This window comes from Tachyglossus aculeatus, chromosome 21 (genome assembly GCF_015852505.1).
Source record: "Tachyglossus aculeatus isolate mTacAcu1 chromosome 21, mTacAcu1.pri, whole genome shotgun sequence".
Classification (NCBI taxonomy): Eukaryota; Metazoa; Chordata; class Mammalia; order Monotremata; family Tachyglossidae; genus Tachyglossus; species Tachyglossus aculeatus.
Window position 1 is genome coordinate 60323410 of NC_052086.1, and position 20731 is coordinate 60344140.

General features: G+C 47.4%; 1 protein-coding gene across 2 annotated transcripts in view; it reads left to right on the forward strand.

The window, feature by feature from the left end:
- Window positions 1–1543: 1543 nt before the first annotated feature.
- The window catches only part of TTYH3 (tweety family member 3), a 120233-nt gene continuing 101045 nt past the window's right edge, over window positions 1544–20731 (forward strand). Inside the window, exon 1 of one of the 2 annotated variants that reach the window (XM_038763224.1) lies at window positions 1544–1695. In XM_038763224.1, the coding sequence (XP_038619152.1) occupies window positions 1573–1695 (123 nt within the window). In that variant the 5' untranslated portion in view covers window positions 1544–1572. The remainder of the gene's footprint in view (window positions 1696–20731) is intronic. The other variant, XM_038763225.1, reaches the window with a different exon arrangement.

The window sequence follows — 20731 nt, forward strand, 5'->3', positions numbered from 1 at the left end:
TTGTTCTCTGTCTCCCCCTTTTAGACTGTGCACCCACCGTTGGGTAGGGACCGTCTCTATATGTAGCCAACTTGTACTTCCCAAGTGCTTAGTACAGTGCTCTGCACACAGTAAGCGCTCAATAAATACGATTGATTGATTGTGAGCCCACTGTTGGGTAGGGACCGTCTCTATATGTAGCCAACTTGTACTTCCCAAGCTCTTACTACAGTGCTCTGCACACAGTAAGCGCTCAATAAATACGATTGATTGATTGTGAGCCCACTGTTGGGTAGGGACCTTCTCACTATGTTGCCAACTTGTACTTCCCAAGCACTTAGTAGCGTGGCTCAGTGGAAAGAGCCCGGGCTTTGGAGTCAGAGGTCATGGGTTCGAATCCTGGCTCCACCACATGTCTGCTGTGTGACCTTGGGCAAGTCACTTAACTTCTCAGAGCCTCAGTTCCCTCATCAGTAAAATGGGGATGAAGACTGTGAGCCCCACGTGGGACAACTTGATCACCTTGTATCCCCCCCCCAGCACTTAGAACAGTGCTTGGCACATAGTAAGTGCGTAACAAATGCCATCATTGTTATTAGTAGTAGTACAGTGCCCTGCACACAGTAAGCGCTCAATAAATACGATTGATTGATTGATGGATTGGGAAGGCCTCGTGGAGGAGGTGCGCCTTCTGGAGGCGTCGAAACCAGTCCACGGGGCTGAGGAGGGAGGCGAGTGGCCACGGGGGGAAGGCTGAGGGGGCGTGGTTTGGGGGCAGCAGGCCAATGGGATGGGAGGGGGCGTGGTTTGGGGGCAGGGGGGCCAATGGGGGTGGGAGGGGCGTGGCTTCAGGACAGCGGTCCAATCGGGTGGGGGCGTGGCTTCATAACAGCGGGCCGATGGGGGTGGGAGGGGCGTGGCTTCAGGACAGCGGCCAATGGGGTGGGAGGGGCGTGGTTTGGGGGGGGCAGCGGGCCAATGGGATGGGAGAGGCGTGGCTTCAGGGCACCGGAAAATGGATGGGGGCGTGGCTTCACGACAGCGGGCCAATGGGGATGGGAGGGGCGTGGCTTCAAGGCAGCGGAACAATGGGGTGGGAGGGGCGTGGCTTCAGGGCCGCGGGCCAATGGGTGGGGGGCGTGGTTTCATGACAGCGGGCCAATGGGGGCGGGAGGGGCGTGTTTCAGGGCAGCGGGCCAATGGGGGTGGGAGGGGGCGTGGTTTGGGCGCGGTCGGTCCAATGGGGGCGTGGCTTAAGGGTAGGCTGGCCAATGGGGAGGGAGGGGCGTGGCCCGCGGTGGGCGGGCTCTCCGGAGAGCGGCGGCCAAGGCGAACAAAGAGGTGGAGCGGCGGCCGGAGCGGAGCACGAGGGGGCCGGGGCGCCCGCGGGAGGGAAGGGGGGATGCGGGGCCCGGGGGGCGAAGCGGCGGCGGGCGGGCGGCGAGGGGGCCCGCCCCGCTGAGCAGCGACCCCGACCACCGGCCCCCGCCCCCGCACATGGGCGCCGGCCTCTGACCGAGGCGGCGGCGGCGGCGGCTGCAGCAGTAGTGCCGGAGGGCCGCTCCCCGCCCCCGGCTCCCCCGGCCGGGCCCCATGGCCGCCGTCACCTACTCCCCGCCCTGGTGGGTGAACCTGCTGCACAGGCTGCCTCGTTTCAACCTCCAGTGGGAGCCCACCGACACCCACTTCCGCCCCGAGGACACGGACTACCAGCAGGTAAGAAGAAGAAGAAGGATGGTGATGACGATGATGATGATGATGATGGCATTTGGGAAGCGCTTACTACGTGCCGACCACCGTTCTAAGCGCCGGGGAGACGATCAGGTGGCCCCACGTGGGGCTCACAGTCTTCATCCCCATTTTACAGATGAGGAAACTGAGGCTCAGAGAAGTTAACACTACTACTACTACTAATAATAATCTGTATATATGTATACCACCCGTATATATGTATTATCAGCCAGTTCCGCCCCGAGGACACGGACTACCAGCAGGTAATACTACTAATAATAATCTGTATATATGTATACCACCCGTATATATGTATTATCAGCCAGTTCCGCCCCGAGGACACGGACTACCAGCAGGTAATACTACTACTAATAATCTGTATATATGTATACCACCCGTATATATGTATTATCAGCCAGTTCCGCCCCGAGGACACGGACTACCAGCAGGTAATACTACTAATAATAATCTGCATATATGTATACCACCCGTATATATGTATATCAGCCAGTGCCGCCCCGAGGACACGGACTACCAGCAGGTAATACTACTACTAATAATCTGTATATATGTATACCACCCGTATATATGTATTATCAGCCAGTTCCGCCCCGAGGACACGGACTACCAGCAGGTAATACTACTAATAATAATCTGTATATATGTATACCACCCGTATATATGTATATCAGCCAGTTCCGCCCCAAGGACACGGACTACCAGCAGGTAATACTACTAATAATAATCTGCATACATGTATACCACCCGTATATATGTATATCAGCCAGTGCCGCCCCGAGGACACGGACTACCAGCAGGTAATACTACTACTAATAATCTGCATATATGTATACCACCCGTATATATGTATATCAGCCAGTGCCGCCCCGAGGACACGGACTACCAGCAGGTAATACTACTACTAATAATCTGCATATATGTATACCACCCGTATATATGTATATCAGCCAGTGCCGCCCCGAGGACACGGACTACCAGCAGGTAATACTACTACTAATAATCTGCATATATGTATACCACCCGTATATATGTATATCAGCCAGTTCCGCCCCGAGGACACGGACTACCAGCAGGTAATACTACTACTAATAATCTGCATATATGTATACCACCCGTATATATGTATATCAGCCAGTGCCGCCCCGAGGACACGGACTACCAGCAGGTAAGAAGAAGAAGAAGAATGATGATGACGATGATGATGATGATGATGGCATTTAGGGAAGCGCTTACTACGTGCCAACCACCGTTCTAAGCACCGGGGAGGCGATCAGGTGGCCCCACGTGGGGCTCACAGTCTTCATCCCCATTTTACAGATGAGGGAACTGAGGCTCAGAGAAGTCAATACTACTAATAATAATCTGTATATATGTATACCACCTGTATAAATGCATATCAGCCAATTCCGCCCCGAGGACACGGACTACCAGCAGGTAATACTACTACTACTAATAATCTGTATATGTGTATACCACCTGTATATATGTATATCAAGCAATTCCACCCCGAGGACACGGACTACCAGCAGGTAATACTGCTGCTACTACTACTACTAATAATCTGTATATATGTATATCAGCCAATTCCACCCTGAGGACACAGACTACCAGCAGGCACTACTACTACTACTACTAGTAATAATAATCTGCATATATGTATACCACCTGTATATATGTATATCAGCCAATTCCACCCCGAGGACACGGACTACCAGCAGGTAATACTACTACTACTACTAATCTGTATATATGTATACCACCTGTATATATGTAACTCAGCCAGTTCTGCCCCGAGTACACAGACTACCAGCAGGTAATACTACTAATCTGTATATATGTATGCCACCTGTATATATGTATATCAGCCAGGTCCACCCCGAGGACCCAGACTAACAGCAGGTAATGCTACTACTACTACTACTACTACTAATAGTATGTATATATGTATACCACCTGTATATATGTATATCAGCCAGTTCCACCCCAAGGACACAGACTACCAGCAGGTAATACTACTACTACTACTACTAATAATAATATGTATACATGTGTACCACCTGTGTATGTGTATATCACCTGTATATATGTATATTAGCCAGTTCCACCCCCAAGACATGGACTACCAGCAGGTAATATTACTACTACTAATAATAATCAATCAATTGTATTTATTGAGCACTCACTGTGTACAGAGCACTGTACTAAGCGCTTGGGAAGTACAAGTTGGCAGCATATAGAGATGGTCCCTACGCAACAGTGGGCTCACAGTCTAGAAGGGAGAGGGAGACAGACAACAAAACTACCTGCAGGTAATACTACTACTCCTAATATGTATATGTGTATTCCACCTTTATATATGTATATCACCTGTGTGTGTGTGTGTGTGTGTGTGTGTGTGTGTGTGTATATATATGTGTATATATATACACACTACCTGTGTATATGTTTGTATGTATTACTCTATTTTGTACATATTTATTTTATTTTGTTAATGTTTTGTTTTGTTGTCCATCTCCCCCTTCTAGACTGTGAGCCCGCTGTTGGGTAGGGACCGTCTCTATGTGTTGCCAGCTTGTACTTCCCAAGCACTTAGTACAGTGCTCTGCACACAGTAAGCATTCAATAAATACGATTGATTGAATGAATAATACGTATCTATTTATACCACCTGTATGTATGTATACCACCTGTATTTGTTTGCATGTATTTATTGCTCTACTTATTTTACTTGTACATATTTATTCTATTTTATTTTGTTAATAGGTTTTGTTTTGTTGTGGATCTCCCCCTTCTAGACTGTGAGCCCACTGTTGGGTAGGGACCGACTGTATGTTGCCAACTTGTACTTCCCAAGCGCTTAGTACAGTGCTCTGCACATAGTAAGTGCTCAATAAATATGATTGAATGAATGAATAAGGATGGTATTTGAGAAACAGCGTGGCTTAGTGGAAAGAGCCCGGGCTTTGGAGTCAGAGGTCGTGGGTTCAAATTCCGGCTCTGCCAATTAATAATAATAATGATGGTATTTGTTAAGCGCTTACTATGTGCAAAGCACTGTTCTAAGCGCTGGGGAGATACAGGGTGATCAGGTTGTCCCACGTGGGGCTCACAGTCTTCATCCCCATTTTACAGCTGAGGTCACTGAGGCTCAGAGAAGTTAAGTGACTTGCTCAAGGTCACACTGCTGACAAGTGGCGGAGTCAGGATTAGAACCCATGACCTCTGACTCCCAAATCCGTGCTCTTGCCACTGAGCCACGCCGCTCACAGTCTAGAAGGGGGAGACGGGCAGCGAAACAAGTAGACAGGTGTCAGTACCCTCAAAATAAATAGAATTATAGATTCCCGAGCCCATGCTCTTTCCACTAAGCCACAATGCTTCTCACAACAGGTGAGCGTGAGGGAGAGATGGCAAGGCCGGTGGCCCTCCTGGATCCTCACAAAGGCTGGGAGAGACCGGATGACCGGAAGGCCCTACTGAGAGCTCACCTCCTCCAGGAGGCCTTCCCCGACTGAGCCCCTTCCTTCCTCTCCCCCTCGTCCCCCTCTCCATCCCCCCCATCTTACCTCCTTCCCTTCCCCACAGCACCTGCATATATGTATATATGTTTGTACATATTTATTACTCTATTTTACTTGTACATATCTATTTATTTTATTTTGTTAGTATGTTTGGTTTCGTTCTCTGTCTCCCCCTTTTAGACCGTGAGCCCACTGTTGGGTAGGGACCGTCGCTATATGTTGCCAACTTGTGCTTCCCAAGCACTTAGTCCAGTGCTCGGCACACAGTAAGCGCTCAATAAATATGATTGATGATGACCGACCCAGTGCCAAAGCCTCACCCCAGCACAGAAAATAAGGGATCAGAGCCAGGGGGGCCGCAGTGAATCCCGTTCACTAGCCAGGGGCTCGACTAGTGCTCCTTCTTGTAGAAGCCTCCTTCTGACAACCGCCCCCATTCTCCTCTCGCCCGCCTTCGAGGGAAACTTCACCTCCTGAGATTTTGGAAGGGAGAGGAAAGGAGGGCTACTGGGTGGCTTTTCAGGCCTTGGTTGTGCAGGATGCAAAACCAGAGGGTACAAAATACAGTGCCTTGTGAGCCAGTTGACCCCCCCTCATTGTCTTTATTTAGGGACCCAACTGTTGCCCTTATGCCCCGGGAGCGGTAGCGGGAATTCACCAGGACGTGCAAGTGAGGGAAAACCCATTTCTAAGGGGCTTCCTCTGTGTTACTCTTCCAAGCGCTCAGGACGGGACTCAGCATGTAGTAATTGACAGCCCGATTTGTACTTCCCAAGCGCTTAGTACAGTGATCTGCCCACACAGTAAGCGCTCAATAAATCATCATCAATCGTATTTATTGAGCGCTTACTATGTGCAGAGCACTGTACTAAGCGCTTGGGAAGCACAAGTTGGCAACACATAGCGACGGTCCCTACCCAACAGTGGGCTCACAGTCTAAAAGGGGGAGACAGAGAACAAAACCAAACAGACTAACAAAATAAAATAAATGGAATAGGTAGGTGCAGGTAAAATAAATAAGTAGAGTAATAATAACTAAATAAATAGAGTAATAATAACTAAATAAATAGAGTAATAATAACTAAATAGAGTAATAGTAAATAAATAGAGTAATAATAAATAAATAGAGTAATAATAACTAGAGTAATAATAAATAAATAGAGTAATAATAAATAAATAGAGTAATAGTAAATAAATAGAGTAATAGTAAATAAATAGAGTAATAATAACTAGAGTAATAATAAATAAATAGAGTAATAGTAAATAAATAGAGTAATAGTAGAGTAATAATAAATAAATAAATAGAGTAATAGTAAATAGAGTAATAATAAATAAATAGAGTAATAGAGTATAAATAAATAATAAATAAATAATAGAGTAATAAATAGAGTAATAAATACAATTGAATGAACGATTGAAAGACTTAGAGGGAGCTACCTGGCTATCCTGAGCTCCTACAGGTGGGCTTCCGTCCGGGCGTTAGCAGGACTTAAGCTCCCTGAGAGCAGGCTTCATGTCTACCAACTGTATCGCACCCTCCCAAGCGTTTTAGTGTGATGCTGTGCCCAAAAGCGATCAGTAAACAGCCTCGGCTCCGCTCCGCTGTGGCTGAGTAATTACCACTCGGTCTCCTGTTTCCCCTTCTGTAAATCTGTGTCCTCAGGACTGTGGTTGGACAGCCTGTAATCAGTGTGTGAACAAAATGCTGTCGCGTGATAAAAGAGAGGGACAGTGACATTTAAGTGGCTGTTCGGAGCCTGGTGGCTGCAGAGAAACAGCTCCGATATTTGCCAGCCTTGTTCCGTGCTTAATATTCCATCCCTCGAATTGTCTAACCTACCGTCTCATGTAAAGGACCCTAGGGGGGCTGTGGGGGTCCCCTGTAGCTTTCTAGCGAGGGGAAGGCCCTGCTGCAGTGGCTCTGCTGGCTCACGTAGCCGAGGTCCTTACCTTGGCAATCACTATTTTGCCCTCCTAGTTTCTGCTGTCGTAAGACCCAGTGGAATTGTGTACAGAGGATTGCTTGCAGGTGACGTTGGGTATGATGACAGATTAACCACAGAGAGACTTTTCGCTTCCTTTAAGAAAAATAGAATAAAAAAGAGGAAGTGTGGGTTGTTGGAAATGGGCCCATTAGGGATTTCACACTGAAGCCCATTTTGCTGCAGTTCCTTTGGCCGTGGTACTTGATTTTTTTTCTTTATTTCATCGTGAAGAATCCAGGGTTTGTAAGTGACCCTCTCCAAGATCTACACTGACTTTATGCCGAGCTGTGAGCTGTGGGACAGTTTTGTCTTCTAATAATAATAATGTTGGCATTTATTAAGCGCTTACTATGTGCAGAGCACTGTTCTAAGCGCCGGGGAGGATGCAAGGTGATCAGGTTGTCCCACGTGGGGCTCACAATCTTAATCCCCATTTTACAGATGAGGTAAGTGAGGCTCAGAGAAGTTAAGTGACTTGCCCAAGGTCACGCAGCAGATGCGGCTGAGTCGGGATTCGAACCCATGACCTCCGACTCCAAAGCCCGTGCTCTTTCCACTGAGCCACGCTGCTTCTGTGATGTAGTAAACAACAGTAGGGGACCTGGTTGCTGGGATTCTTTTAGACTGTGAGCCCACTGTTGGGTAGGGACTGTCTCTATGTGATGCCAATTTGTACTTCCCAAGCGCTTAGTACAGTGCTCTGCACATAGTAAGCGCTCAATAAATACGATTGATTGATTGATTGGGATTACTTTTCGCAAGACCAATGCCTATTTACCAACAGGTTGACCCCTCCCCAATAATGCATGATCCTGTTGGTCTCCTTAGATTTTTTTTTTCTATCCATTGTTCTTTGTCTTGAGGTCAGGCCCCTTCTGTTCATTTCTTGCTGGGGTTATTGCCCCAGTCCCATCTTGCCTTTGTTGCGGTTTTATTTGTTTATTAAAGGAATGGATGGATTTGTCTTGGTTGAAAGAAAGTTGTTTACCGGAGGTCTAAAAAAATGCTTTTTAATTGCTCCGTTGGTTATTTGATATTGTTATTCTGTCGATTCATGTTCAGTCTCCTCAGCCTTGGGCTGTCGGGGAATCCAATGATTCCTGGCAGAATGGCGGACAGCAGCAGGGTAGGGGGCTTGTATTAGCGCTTCTCTTCGTGGGCCGCCCGTGGTATGTTGCGAAGGAAGTTAAGTTGGTGGTTTTGCTTTGACCATTGATTTCCCAGCTGTTCTCCCTCCCCTTAGTGAACTGAATTTCATAGGTCCTGGAAAAGAAGTTGAGAAGAAAAGAAAGAGTTCCCGTCGGGATTTGAGATCAGCTTCTACATCGTTTCCTCCTCCCTATTCCCCTTGCAGCCAGGGTTCTCGTAGTCTCTTGTCTGTAAAATTAGGCACTGAATAATTTAAACTTTTGAAATGAGTGTCTGCTCCTATTCCAAATTCACAAACTGAAAGGTTTCCCCCGGTATCCTCCCGAGGTGGGTGGAAGCAGCAGTGGATGGAGAAGGCAGAAGCTTAGTTCTCTCACACTCTCTCTCTTTTTCTCTCTCTCTTTCTCTCTCTATCCCTCCCTCCCTCCCCCTTCTCCCCTTTGGGGCTGTTGGCTGTAATTTCAGGCATGAAGGATTGCCTCAGTGATCTTTGTTGGGTTGTAGGAAAGATGGGGGTGGTGAAGACCTAACATCAGCTCCCGTGAGGCTCTTCAGTGGGTTAGTTATCAGCAGAAGAGGTAAGGGAGTTATCCTCACATCACTCATTTTAGGACATGACTCCTTCATTCTTGCCGACTGAAAACTTGCCAGCGGATGACTGGGGTGGAGGCCAAATTGTCCCGGTTGGCCATCTGGGTTGGGGGAAAAAGTAGCATCCTGCTTCCGGATGAGACCTGTGGGAAAGTTCAGACTTCTGCTTTCTAAAGCTGGGAACTGTCATGCGAAACCCCTAGTTGGCTCAGAAAGAAAGTCCTGGGGGCCCCAGGAAACTAGACGCCCTGCGGAGTGGGAAGACTTTGCCCTTGCCTGACTTGGAGTCATTTCACATAAAATGTAGGCAGCCTTCCTGGAAGTAACGTGGGCTCTTGACGGAGGAGACGGAGTACTGGACACTTAGCCGTGCAAGGGAAGCACCTGTCATACTGTATGTGATTGGTTAGATTGTGTGACCTTTGAGTGGGTGGGGAGGCTTTATTGAGCACCTCCTTTCCTCCTCTGTCTTGAGACAGTTTTGCCCATTGTGGACTCCTCCCACTGGGGTGGATTCCTTTGAAGCAACTGGTGTTCCTTGTGACATTGACTCTCCCGTCCCTACCCCCCAAAATCCAAGGCCATCCACACTGTGTGGTTTTTAAACCCTGTTGCGGGCACTAGGCTTTGGAAATATGTGTGTATGTCGTAAGTGGTTTATCACTTTATTGCCCCCTGTCTTCCTTGCTCTGTGTGTGTGTGTGTGTGTGTGTGTGTGTGTGTGTGTGTGTGTGTGTGTGTGTGTGTGTCTGCACGTACACCTGTATCCCATCGTACTCATTTCAATTTCCACGGCCTGGCATCCTGCCAGAATTAAAGACCAGCCCCCTATAAGGCAGAAGGCAAGGACAACTTGGTTGCAGCCCAGTGATGATGGTGTGTGCCACTACTTGTCCTTCGTGTCACCGTGGAAAGTCTTGTGCAGCTATATGAGAGTCAGGAGGCTCTGATAAAGGGGAAGGTGGAGAGCAGTGGTTGGGAACCAGAAGTAAATTTTTGAGTGCAAAGGAAGGTGATTGGAGTGGTTGCCCGCGTCCTAACCCTGCTCAGGGTTGAGGCCCAGGTTTTCTAGAGCTTCTCTGTCGAGCTTTTTTCAGCGATGCTTCTTCCTCCTGGGTGAATTACTGGCAGAAAAGAGTTGAATCTGGAGATGTGAACAGTCTCTCTAGCCTCATCTGAGTCATACTGCAGTGTTCAGCAAAGAGAGGTCTTATTGTTCAGGCAGAGATAAGCTGAAGCAAGGGAGGGGAAAGGAGGGGGGAAAAGAGGAAGTCAGCAGACTCAGTCTTTGATAGCACCAGCTAAGCCTTCTTGCTCTTTCCACTCGTAGGTGAGAATCTTTTTTTTTTTTTCTTTTTTTTTATGGGCATCCCCGGTTATCTTCCCACGGTAGTGGATCTGGCAGGAAGCTTTCCTTCAGGGCCTGGGTGCTGCTTGGATATGACCCAAGCAAACGCTAAGGGGTTGTTCTAAAAGTCCTCCTTTTAGACTGTGAGCCCACTGTTGGGTAGGGACTGTCTCTGTATGTTGCCAATTTGTACTTCCCAAGCGCTTAGTACAATGCTCTGCACACAGTAAGGGCTCAGTAAATACAATTGATGATGATGAACTGCATGGTCAGAAGTCTCAAGCTGCTTATTCTAGACAGGGAGCCCTTTCCGTGATGTTCTGTACTCCCGCAGCAGTTGCTAAAAGTGTGATGGCAGAGCACCAGAATCCCTAATTCAGCCAGAATCTTTTCCCAGATCGTGTGGTCTTAGAGGGAAATTCCCAGAGAACAGGTCAGGGGGCGGCCTGAGCCTTGTGTATTCCAAGTGTTTATGGCCCCTGAATGTTCTGGGGTGCCTAAAAGCTCAGTGGTTTTCAATTGAGTTCAATTATTTGTTTTAATCTAGGATTTCCTAATGAGATTCCTAATGAGGGTCAAACAGGGGGCCAGTTGGTATGGACGTGTTCCTTGCAAGGAGAGCCTGGCTTCCAAAGGGTGGTGTGTGGTGGAATGAGTTCTAGGCCTGGAGCTGTCCTGAACTTTTGGTTCCGTGAGGAGGTCTGATATAGGCCAGTCTTATCCCCCATTGTTCTACCTGTGCCCTTCATCCCAGATGTGAATTTTTATCTCTTTATTTTGTAATGGTACGTAAGTGCTTATGATGTCAGGCACTGTGCCGAGTTCTGCAGTAGATATGAGCTAATCAGGTTGGACAAAGTCCCTGTCGTACATAGGCTCACAGTTTATATAATATCTGTATCCCCCTCTAGACTGTAAGCTCATTGTGGGCAGGAAAACTCTCTTATATTGTACTCTCTCGAGTGCTTAGTACAGTGCTCTGCACACAGTAAGCACTCAGTAAATACGATTGTAGCCCTGCGTCCAACTAAACTGATTTGAAGAGAGGAGGGTTCTGGCCCCATGTAAATTCTATTCATGTTTCACCGTGTGTTTGCAGACTTGGGGCAGTGCCTGTGCTGAATAAACAGAATCAGGGTTAGAGCTCCTGACTAGAGGCCAGTTGGACTCGCTCAGGGAAAAGGCCAGGAGTCGAGTGATGAAGTCAGACCCGATGTCTGGCCATATGAGGCGGTTTGCCGTTGTGGGGAGAGAGGGTGGCCAAAGAGCTGATACGCAGGAGGCATCAGCCGGGGCCTTTGCACGAGAGCCGCGCGGCTCAGGATTCCCTCGGCCGTACTGACGCTTGCCTCCCAGCCCTGTGGGCCAGGCTCTGCTAGCCCGAAAATTAGAAACACGTGTGTCCAGGCAGTTCAGGATGACGTGTTTTTGTCCTGCTCCCAACTGGCTCCAGGGCAGGGAAGCTTTGGTGGATTTTAAAGGAGCCGGGAGCTCTTTCTTTACCTAAAAGTTCTTTTCCCAGCCCACTCGAATGGTTCTTTAAGCAGCATTTGTATTTTCTTTGTGGGACAGAGTGTCTTCAGGGACAGGAGGCCTCCGCTGTTGCGATAATCCCTTCCCCCCAAACACATATACAAGGTCACGGAGCACGGCAGACTTAACCTCCAACTCTGGATACCCATTCCTGGGCTTTAGCCACTAAGCTGCGTGTGCTGGGTTGATTCTGGAACCTTAGGGAAGGAAATTAGTGCTGGCTACTCTGACTTTTTTTTTTTTTCCCTGCTGGTGGTGTTGCAAGGCAGCTGCCAACATGTGGGCCTTTCTGGCTGGTGGCCACAGCACTCATTGGGGAGAAAAAGAACAGTTGGCTACTGCCCAGTTGTTACTCCGCAGCAATCTGAAATGCAGACATTTTGGGGGACGTGAGGATGTTGGGGGCGGGTGTGCAAGGGGTGGGGGCTGTAATGGCGGGGCCTGCACTCCTGCTGAGGAACAGGGAGCTCTGCCCCGGCCCCTGCTCTGATCTTGCTGCTTGGCGTCTGATCTTAAGCATGACCTAGTGGATAGAACACGGGCCTGGACGTCAGAAGGGTCTGGGTTTTAATTCCGGCTCCGCCGAGTGTCTGCTGTGTGACTTTGGGCAAGTCACTTCACTTCTGGATCTGGTACCTCATCTGTAAAATGGGGATTAAGACTGTGAGCCCCATGTGGGACAGGGACGGCATCCAACCTGATCAGCTGGTGTCTACCCCAGGGCTTAGAACAGTGCTTGACACGGAGAAAGCGCTTAACAAATATCATCACTATTAATCGAGAAGCACCCTCTCTGGCATCTCTGCCGTGGAACCATTACCATTGAGACAGCTGAGTTGGCTGAAAGGAAGGGGATAGGTTACTTTGGTGCAAAAGCTTCATCCTTCATCCCTCTGGCTGGCTAAAGGTGAAGTAATAATAATAATAATAATAATAATTATGGCATTTATTAAGCGCTAACTATGTGCAAGTGGAGTCAACAGAATAGTCGCCGCCTCCTGGGATGGATTTCTGTGTCTTTTTCCCCCAAGGCCACTTTGCTCCAGCTCTCTAGAATGATCCATTGAGTATATGGTTACCAGGTGGTGTCACCCAGAATAAAGAACTAGAGTTAAAGGCATTAAGCATCTAATCGGCGTTGTTGCTTGAAAGATGAAACCATCTCCTACTAGTGAGGGACCATTTCTCAGAGCCTCCGTCGTCAGGTTGTGCGGCCCGGGAGTTTAGAGAGTCGTGGCCGGGGAATAGCTTTGTTTTGTTATAAATTCCCCTCTAACATTATAGGAGGATGCAAACATGGGATTGTGAAGCTGTCCCCCGCATACCAGGGCTTGCTTTGCGACTTGTAGGTGTCTTGGCTTTTGAACTTTCCATTTGTACACCTGGCTGAATCGGCAGAGGAGGCCTTACCTCTGACCTGACATTTGGGAATCTTCCAGAGCTGGGAGATTCATTCATTCATTCAGTCGTATTTATTGAGCGCTTACTATGTGCAGAGCACTGTACAAAGCTCTAAAACAGACCTGGGGACATTCAGGTGGCCCAGACCTAGCACTTTACATTTGAAGCAGTCATCACCCTATTTCCCGTGATGGCAAGCACTTGGGAATTGTGACATTGCTGCACCTTTTTGAAGAAGAGATAAGGTTGGGAACTGCGTGGCTTTTGCAATCCTATTTGAGGCCTGAAAAATGGTCTCAGTTGTTCTCTGACCCAGACCTTAAGGGTGGGCGAGAGAGACGCCCCAGAGCCTCATGGAATTGCCTCTGGTCCTCTGGAGAGAACAAAATCAAATCAAAATCACAGGCTCTGCAGGGCTATTGGGTGCCACTGATTTCAGCTCAATCAAATGTAACAGTTCCGTTGAGAATCACGACTCTGTTGCAGTCATGGCGCCATCAGGACATTTGTCTCCTTGGGCTAGTGGCCACAGGCTCCAGTTGGATTATCATAGAGCATCTGGGAGTCTGTTCGGTTGGAATTGATGATGATGATCTGCCATCTTCCTTTCTTCCATCCAGCCTTCTATCCAGTTTGGAAAACCTAGTGTGGCAGATCTTCATTCTGTTGTCAGATGCAAATTATTGTTCAAAAATGTTAATTTTGATTCAGAAGATGAACAGGGGAACAGATCAATCGGTTGTATTTATTGAGCACTCTGGGCCGAGCACTGTACTAAGCGCTTTGCACAGTTCAGTGGAGTAAGTAGACACAATCTTTGCCCTCAAGGAGCTTATCATTTAGTAGTGGGGGGAGAGAAACAGTTGAATGTCAGTATTTTAAAGGTGGGTTTGTTTTTTTAAAGTAATCCATAAACAGTTTCCCTACATGCCACTGTACCCCATTAGATGTGACAGTAGAAATTAGTGGTGGGAATCTAGACAGCTTTACATTGACTAGTCCATAACCCTGAAATGTGTGTAAGGAACTCTGCCTCAAGGTGCCTGTCTTTCACCCCGTTCTTTGGTGCCAGAGTTGCAACTTTGAAGGGTTTTCCAACTGTGCAAACCTCCCTGGGCAGTTAACTCCTGGTCCTAGAAAGGTAAGCTTAAACTTGAAGTTTACGTCTCCAGAACTCTTTCATTCCGTAGATGTAAACTTTTAAAGGTGTTGCCTCCCGTTTGAAATCCCTCCCTTCAGAGGGAGTGTGTGAACATATGGATGCATACCGAGGCCTTCCTTCAGAATAGCTGAGGAAACAACATGGCCTAGAGGAAAAGGCACAGGCCTGGGAATTAAGGGCCTGGGTTCCAAGCCTGACTTCACCACTTGCCTGTTATGTGACCTTGGTAAAGTCTTTGCCTCAGTTACCTCATCTGTAAAATGGCGATTAAGACTGTGAGCACCATGTGGGGCAGGAGTTGTATCTAACCTATATCCACCCCAGAGCTTAGTACAGTGCCTGTCACATAGTAAGCACTTAACAAATGCCACTAAAAAGCTGCTGTGCCATCAATTTCACAGAAATTGTGCCCCTCACAAAGCTATACAGGAGTTAGACTTTGCCCTAGGAGATGGCCGTTTTGATTTTCAGCACCTGCGGCTAATGAGTATGACTGAGGGTTGTGAGAGGTGTGTTGTCCATAGAGGAGTCTCCTGGTTCCCACTGCTTTCTAAGCTTTATGTTCATGTCCTGTTTGTGCATTGATGGATTGTACCTCAGATTCTGTTTCTTTGCCTTGTTATCTTTGTCATGGAAATAAAGATTGGGGGAAAGGGTGGGAATTCAGTAAGCTGCTCCTATGCGTATCCATCTGTCAGCACTGGTAGATGGAAGCTGTTTTTCCATCTCTGATGCTTACTTCCCGTACACCCAACCCCAAATTGACTAGTGTGGATAATCACCAGGTGTGCTTTGGTAACAGTGAACTGACCTGTTCAAACACACAAATCTTATGTATGTGACAAGGATAGGCACTTATAAGAGAGTCATCTTAGTCATGATATTTTGTCTGTACCAGCCACTGTCCAATAAATCGTTCTGTTGGTTTTGAAACTTTAATGCAGACCTCTGTTTTGTTTTTTTGTCCCAAGAGGTCAAAGTCAAAGGGAGGTAAAATAATTTGATTAAACTTGGCACTGTGTGCACTATTAAGTTATTCCTTGGGACAACTGTTCCTAACCAGACTCCTGAGGAAGCATTTTCAGATGTTCCTTTTAATGCATTGCTTCCTTTTCTGCCATCACTTCCTTTTTTCAGAGACTAGAACTGCTAGGAATCTCTATGTTTGTGGTATGACAGATGGCTGTGGTGGGCTAAGAGACCTTCAGGTTTCTGGACGAGGGTTGTTTGGGTGCTGAAAAGTTCTATTTTGGGGGAGGGTTAAATGCTGTCTTTTGGGAAGACGAGCAGCTGCCTGTCGGGTGGAGGCTAATTCTATGCACAGGAAAAAATGACTTGGCCTGAAGGAAAAATTTTCTCCTCGGAATTGGGAGTGATAGTTTGCACAATCAGCCTTCTTTAAAGAGTTGACATCAGCCTTGCAGGAAGGTTGAGAAGGATCTAGCAGCCGGGACACTGTTTCTCGGCTCTGCCTACACTTCACGCTGGGGGTGATGGAGTCTCCCACTGACGTCTGGTTTTAGAGGAGATGGATGGATTTTGAAAGTAGGTGGGAGATTCCCAGAGCAGTGCTCTTCAATGCCCTAGATCTGCTGGTATCTGTGTAGCATGAAAGTAAGCAATAGAATAGTGGTAAGTTGGATTCTCCATTTTTGTGAAAGTGCACATTTGCCCAACACCTAAATTCTTCGTGACGTGGTCTGATGCCTTTAATAGGCCAGTATAGATTTGCAGGACAGAGCATATCCCTTTGGCCTTTGCTATGAAGAAGTATAGGGCTTCATCTGAGGTTGCTGTGGAAAAGGAACTCTTCATTTCTCCGCAGATTCCTTGTTTTCCCTCTTTTTAACACCTATCTGGATTTTGAAGAGGTAGTAGAGGGGCTAAAGTCACAAGGTTAAAGTGCAGAATATTTGTAATTGAGGGAGGGAGAGAGTCATTCATATTTATTGAGCATTGACTGTGTACAGAGATGGAATAATTGCAGAGCTCTTACTAAGTGCTTAGGAATGAACAATATAACAGAGTTGGTAGACACATTCCCTGCCCACAAGGGGCTCATAGCCTAGATGTAATCAAGAAAACCTGGTTACATGTCTAAACGATCTGGTGATGGGAGGCCTGGGAACCTTGCCACTCATTTGCCCCTCTTGTTGAGTTTCAAGTTCCTCTTTTGAGAAAGTGCGAAAAACAAAATTCCTCTGCCTGCCATGACTGTTTGTGAAATACCCAGTGAAAATTCTCCCACAGCATTACAACAGCTTATGGTACCACGGTTGTTCCCCTCACCACATCCAGTGTGAATTTGAGGGATTTTTTGATACTGCAGACCAGAGAGAATAATGGGGAAGGGGAGAGTACAATTGAGACCCAGCAGAATCTGCCTGCAGCATGAAGCCACGAAGGATCTTTTATTTGCCCCAATCAGGGTTTCCCATAGCTTGGCTTCCTGAACAATTCTCTCAAGTATTTTCCTCCAAGGAGCCTGAAAACTCAGCAAAGTACATAGCAGTTTTCCTTGGTGACAATAATGCCCAAAGAGCTGGAGTAATTTTGGAGACCCAGGGAAACGTTTGAGGCAGATTATGAAACCAGTATCATTTAAAAGGACCTCCTGAGATTCCTTAGACCAAGAGCGTGCAAGTTTTTTTTTAAAGTAATGGGCTCACATGATCAGAAATGAATATACAGTAATAATAATGGTACTTGTTAAGCACTTACTATGTGCCAAGCACTATTTTAAGCTCTGGGGTAGATACAAGTTAACTAGGTTGGACACAGTCCTTGTCCTACATGGGGCTCACTCTCTTAATCCCCATTTACAGATGAGGTAAGTTAGGCCCAAAGAGGTTGTGACTTACCCAAGGTCACATAGCAGACATGTGACAGAGCCAGGATTAGAACCCAGGTCCTCCCGACTCCCATGCCCGTGTGCTACCCACCAAGTCATGCTTCGCGTACAGGTCCGGTGAAGTTTTTATTGATTAAAATAGTGGCGTATATAGCCTGTTAACTATTCAAAATGATGGATTTTTTTTAGCAGTAGTAAAAAAGTTTAAAAACAACTCAGGCCACTTGTTAGTACACAAGCGGGCTGCTCAAAGCCTAATGCTAACCAGTGATCGATTTTGAGTCAGTGAGAAGACTGGTACAGTCTTCTCGAGAACTGTAAGGTGTATTCAGTCTGGGCTCTTCTCAATTCTGACTTGGTCGTACTGGCCTCACACTTATATGTGTGCTAACCAATTAAGTAAAAAAAAAAATTGGCCTAACACCTCAGGGGGTCACTTGTTGGACACCCCTGCCTTATGGCAGAGGTGGTTATGGGTGACTTAGCAAGAGTCCCTCTAGTCAGGGCATTTAGTTAACTGAAGCCTCATGATCTATTTTCACATTTCTTCCTTTCCTCCTTACTTTGGCTTCCTGTCAAAACTAAAAGGAATTTCACTTATTGGATGGTTCACTCGTCTCATTTGCCAATCCAGGTGGCCACTAGAATCAAGTTGCTAGCTTGTCTGTTACAATTATGTTCTCCCTGCTTTTAGAGTTTGCCCTGGCATTCATTGTGTGGGGGGGGGACGTGTGTGCGCATGTGCATATCTGAAGAAATAAGTAGTTTTGGAATAGAGCAGATGAGGGAGGAGAGAGAAGGTTTGGAGTGGGTCAGATGAAGAGGGAGAATAGTTGAGTAACAATCAATCAATCGTATTAAGCGCTTACTGTGTGCAGAGCACTGTACTAAGCGCTTGGGAAGTACAAGTTGGCAACATACAGAGACAGTCCCTACCCAACAGTGGGCTCACAGTCTAAAACATCATTATTTTAACACATCATTAAGGAAACTTATCAGGAAGTTAGTCTTCATGAAGCGATTTCTAGAATAAACTGTAGAGTACCTCATTCTATGTTGAGTTACTCTGTCCCTTGGCCAGACTTCCCTGTTCATTCATGTAATAGTATTTATTGAGCGCTTCTTGTTTGCAAAGCACAGCACTAAGCACTTGGGAGCACTTAGAGAAGCAGCGTTGCTCAGTGGAAAGAGCACAGGCTTTGGAGTCAGAAGCCATGGGTTCAAATCCTGGCTTGGCCAGGTGCCAGCTGTTTGACTTTGGACAAGTCACTCTATGCCTCAGTTACCTCATCTGTAAAATGAGGATTAAGGCTGTGAGCCCCCCATGGGATAACCTGATTACCTTGTAACCTCCCCAGCACTTGGAACAGTGCTTTGCACCTAGTAAGTGTTTAATAAATGCTATCATTAATTGGGAGAGTACAGTATAACAGATGAAGGACAGGAGCCGTCTTCTCTGGGCTTTTCTTCAGGTGTCATAGGAAGGGTGTCTCCTGTGTGGTTAGTGTGTGGGTGAGATCAGCAAGGTCTAGACATACTTGGAGATTGGGAATCTTCAAACTCTCATCATTGTCCATGATCAGCCCTGGCCACCTACACTGTAGCAATTGTGCTCTGATGTGAACTTGGGCATTTCTGCTACTCTATAAAAAGATAAAGTCAGAGCCAAAAAAAGACTTGGGCTTAAGAAGGTTATGACTGGATAAGAGCTGAATTGAGCCAACACAGATTCGGTTCTATGAGGAACTAAAGCTTATGACCGACTTGGCTTGGGTCAGGTAAAGAGAACTAATTACATGTTGCTTTGCAACGGTGTTCCTTTAATTCTCAGGAACCTTCATCACTGAGTGGGCCCAGTGGCTGGTGACTGTCGAACTCAGAACCATGGGATTCTTGGCATCATTCAAGGGACTTGGCAGATAGCATTTTAGGGAAAATAGGGAGTTAAAGTCTTTGACTTGTATTTATGGGCGTAAAGAGCTTAATTTTAAAAAGTCTTGTTTGAGTTATTCATTCATTCAGTCATATTTATTGAGCGCTTACTGGGTGCAGAGCACTGTACTAAGCGCTTGGGAAGTACAAGTTGGCAACATATAGAGACGGTCCCTACCCAACAGCGGGCTCACGGTCTAGAAGGGGGAGACAGACAACAAAACAAAACGTATTAACATATTCCTTAGTGTGCTCTTTTCTGGGACCAGTTCATTTTAGAATTTACTTACTTGCAGTCACTTGCCTTGCAGGGGAGATGTCACTGCAGCTCCAGTAAATTCCTCAGGCATTTGTTCGACATTCCACACCTTCACTGTTTGCATAAACAGCATCCCTGGAACCTCAGGGGACCTCTCAGTGGTGATGGAAATGAACTGTGGGTTCGGGTCACTTTAGACCCAGAGACCCTTGTAGAGTTTCACGTGGGCCCAGAGGATGATGTCCTTTTTGTTTTTAGGTCCGTCTGGAGCCCAAAGATCTTTTCTCTAGGGAGAAGGGAAAATCAGGCAGATTGTGCAACTGGGAAATGAGGGACTAGGGCACAGAATGAGGCAGGACTCTTCGGAGACTGGGACAGGGAGTGTAGATTTTGACCAAATTCATGCATTGGGAACTCCAGAAGGCTGGTGACCGCATGCGTGAGCTATTTTCCTGGAAAACAGTGAACTCTTGATCTCATCAGCATCAAACTGGAAATGGTCACACCTGTTTCAGAGGGAAGACTGAGCTCCTTGTCTTTCCTCCCAAACCTTGTCCTCTCCCTGACTTTCCCATCTCTGTTGACGGCACTACCATCCTTCCCGTCTCGCAAGCCCGCAACCTTGGTGTCATCCTCGACTCCGCTCTCTCATTTACCCCTCACATCCAAGCCGTCAACAAAACCTGCTGGTCTCAGCTCCGCAACATTGCCAAGATCCGCCCTTTCCTCTCCATCCAAACTGCTACCCTTCTCATTCAAGCTCTCATCCTATCCCGTCTGGACTACTGCACCAGCCTTCTCTCTGATCTCCCATCCTCGTGTCTCTCTCCACTTCAGTCCATACTTCATGCTGCTGCCCAGATTATCTTTGTCCAGAAACGCTCTGGGCATATTACTCCCCTCCTCAAAAATGTCCAGTGGCTACCAATCAATCTGCGCATCAGGCAGAAACTCCTCACCCTGGGCTTCAAGGCTGTCCATCACCTCGCCCCCTCCTACCTCACCTCCCTTCTCTCCTTCTACTGCCCAGCCCGCACCCTCCGCTCCTCCACCGCTAATCTCCTCACTGTGCCTCGTTCTCGCCTGTCCCGCCGTCGACCCCCGGCCCACGTCATCCCCCGGGCCTGGAATGCCCTCCCTCTGCCCCTCCGCCAAGCTAGCTCTCTTCCTCCCTTCAAGGCCCTGCTGAGAGCTCACCTCCTCCAGGAGGCCTTCCCAGACTGAGCCCCTTCCTTCCTCTCCCCCTCGTCCTCCTCTCCATCCCCCCA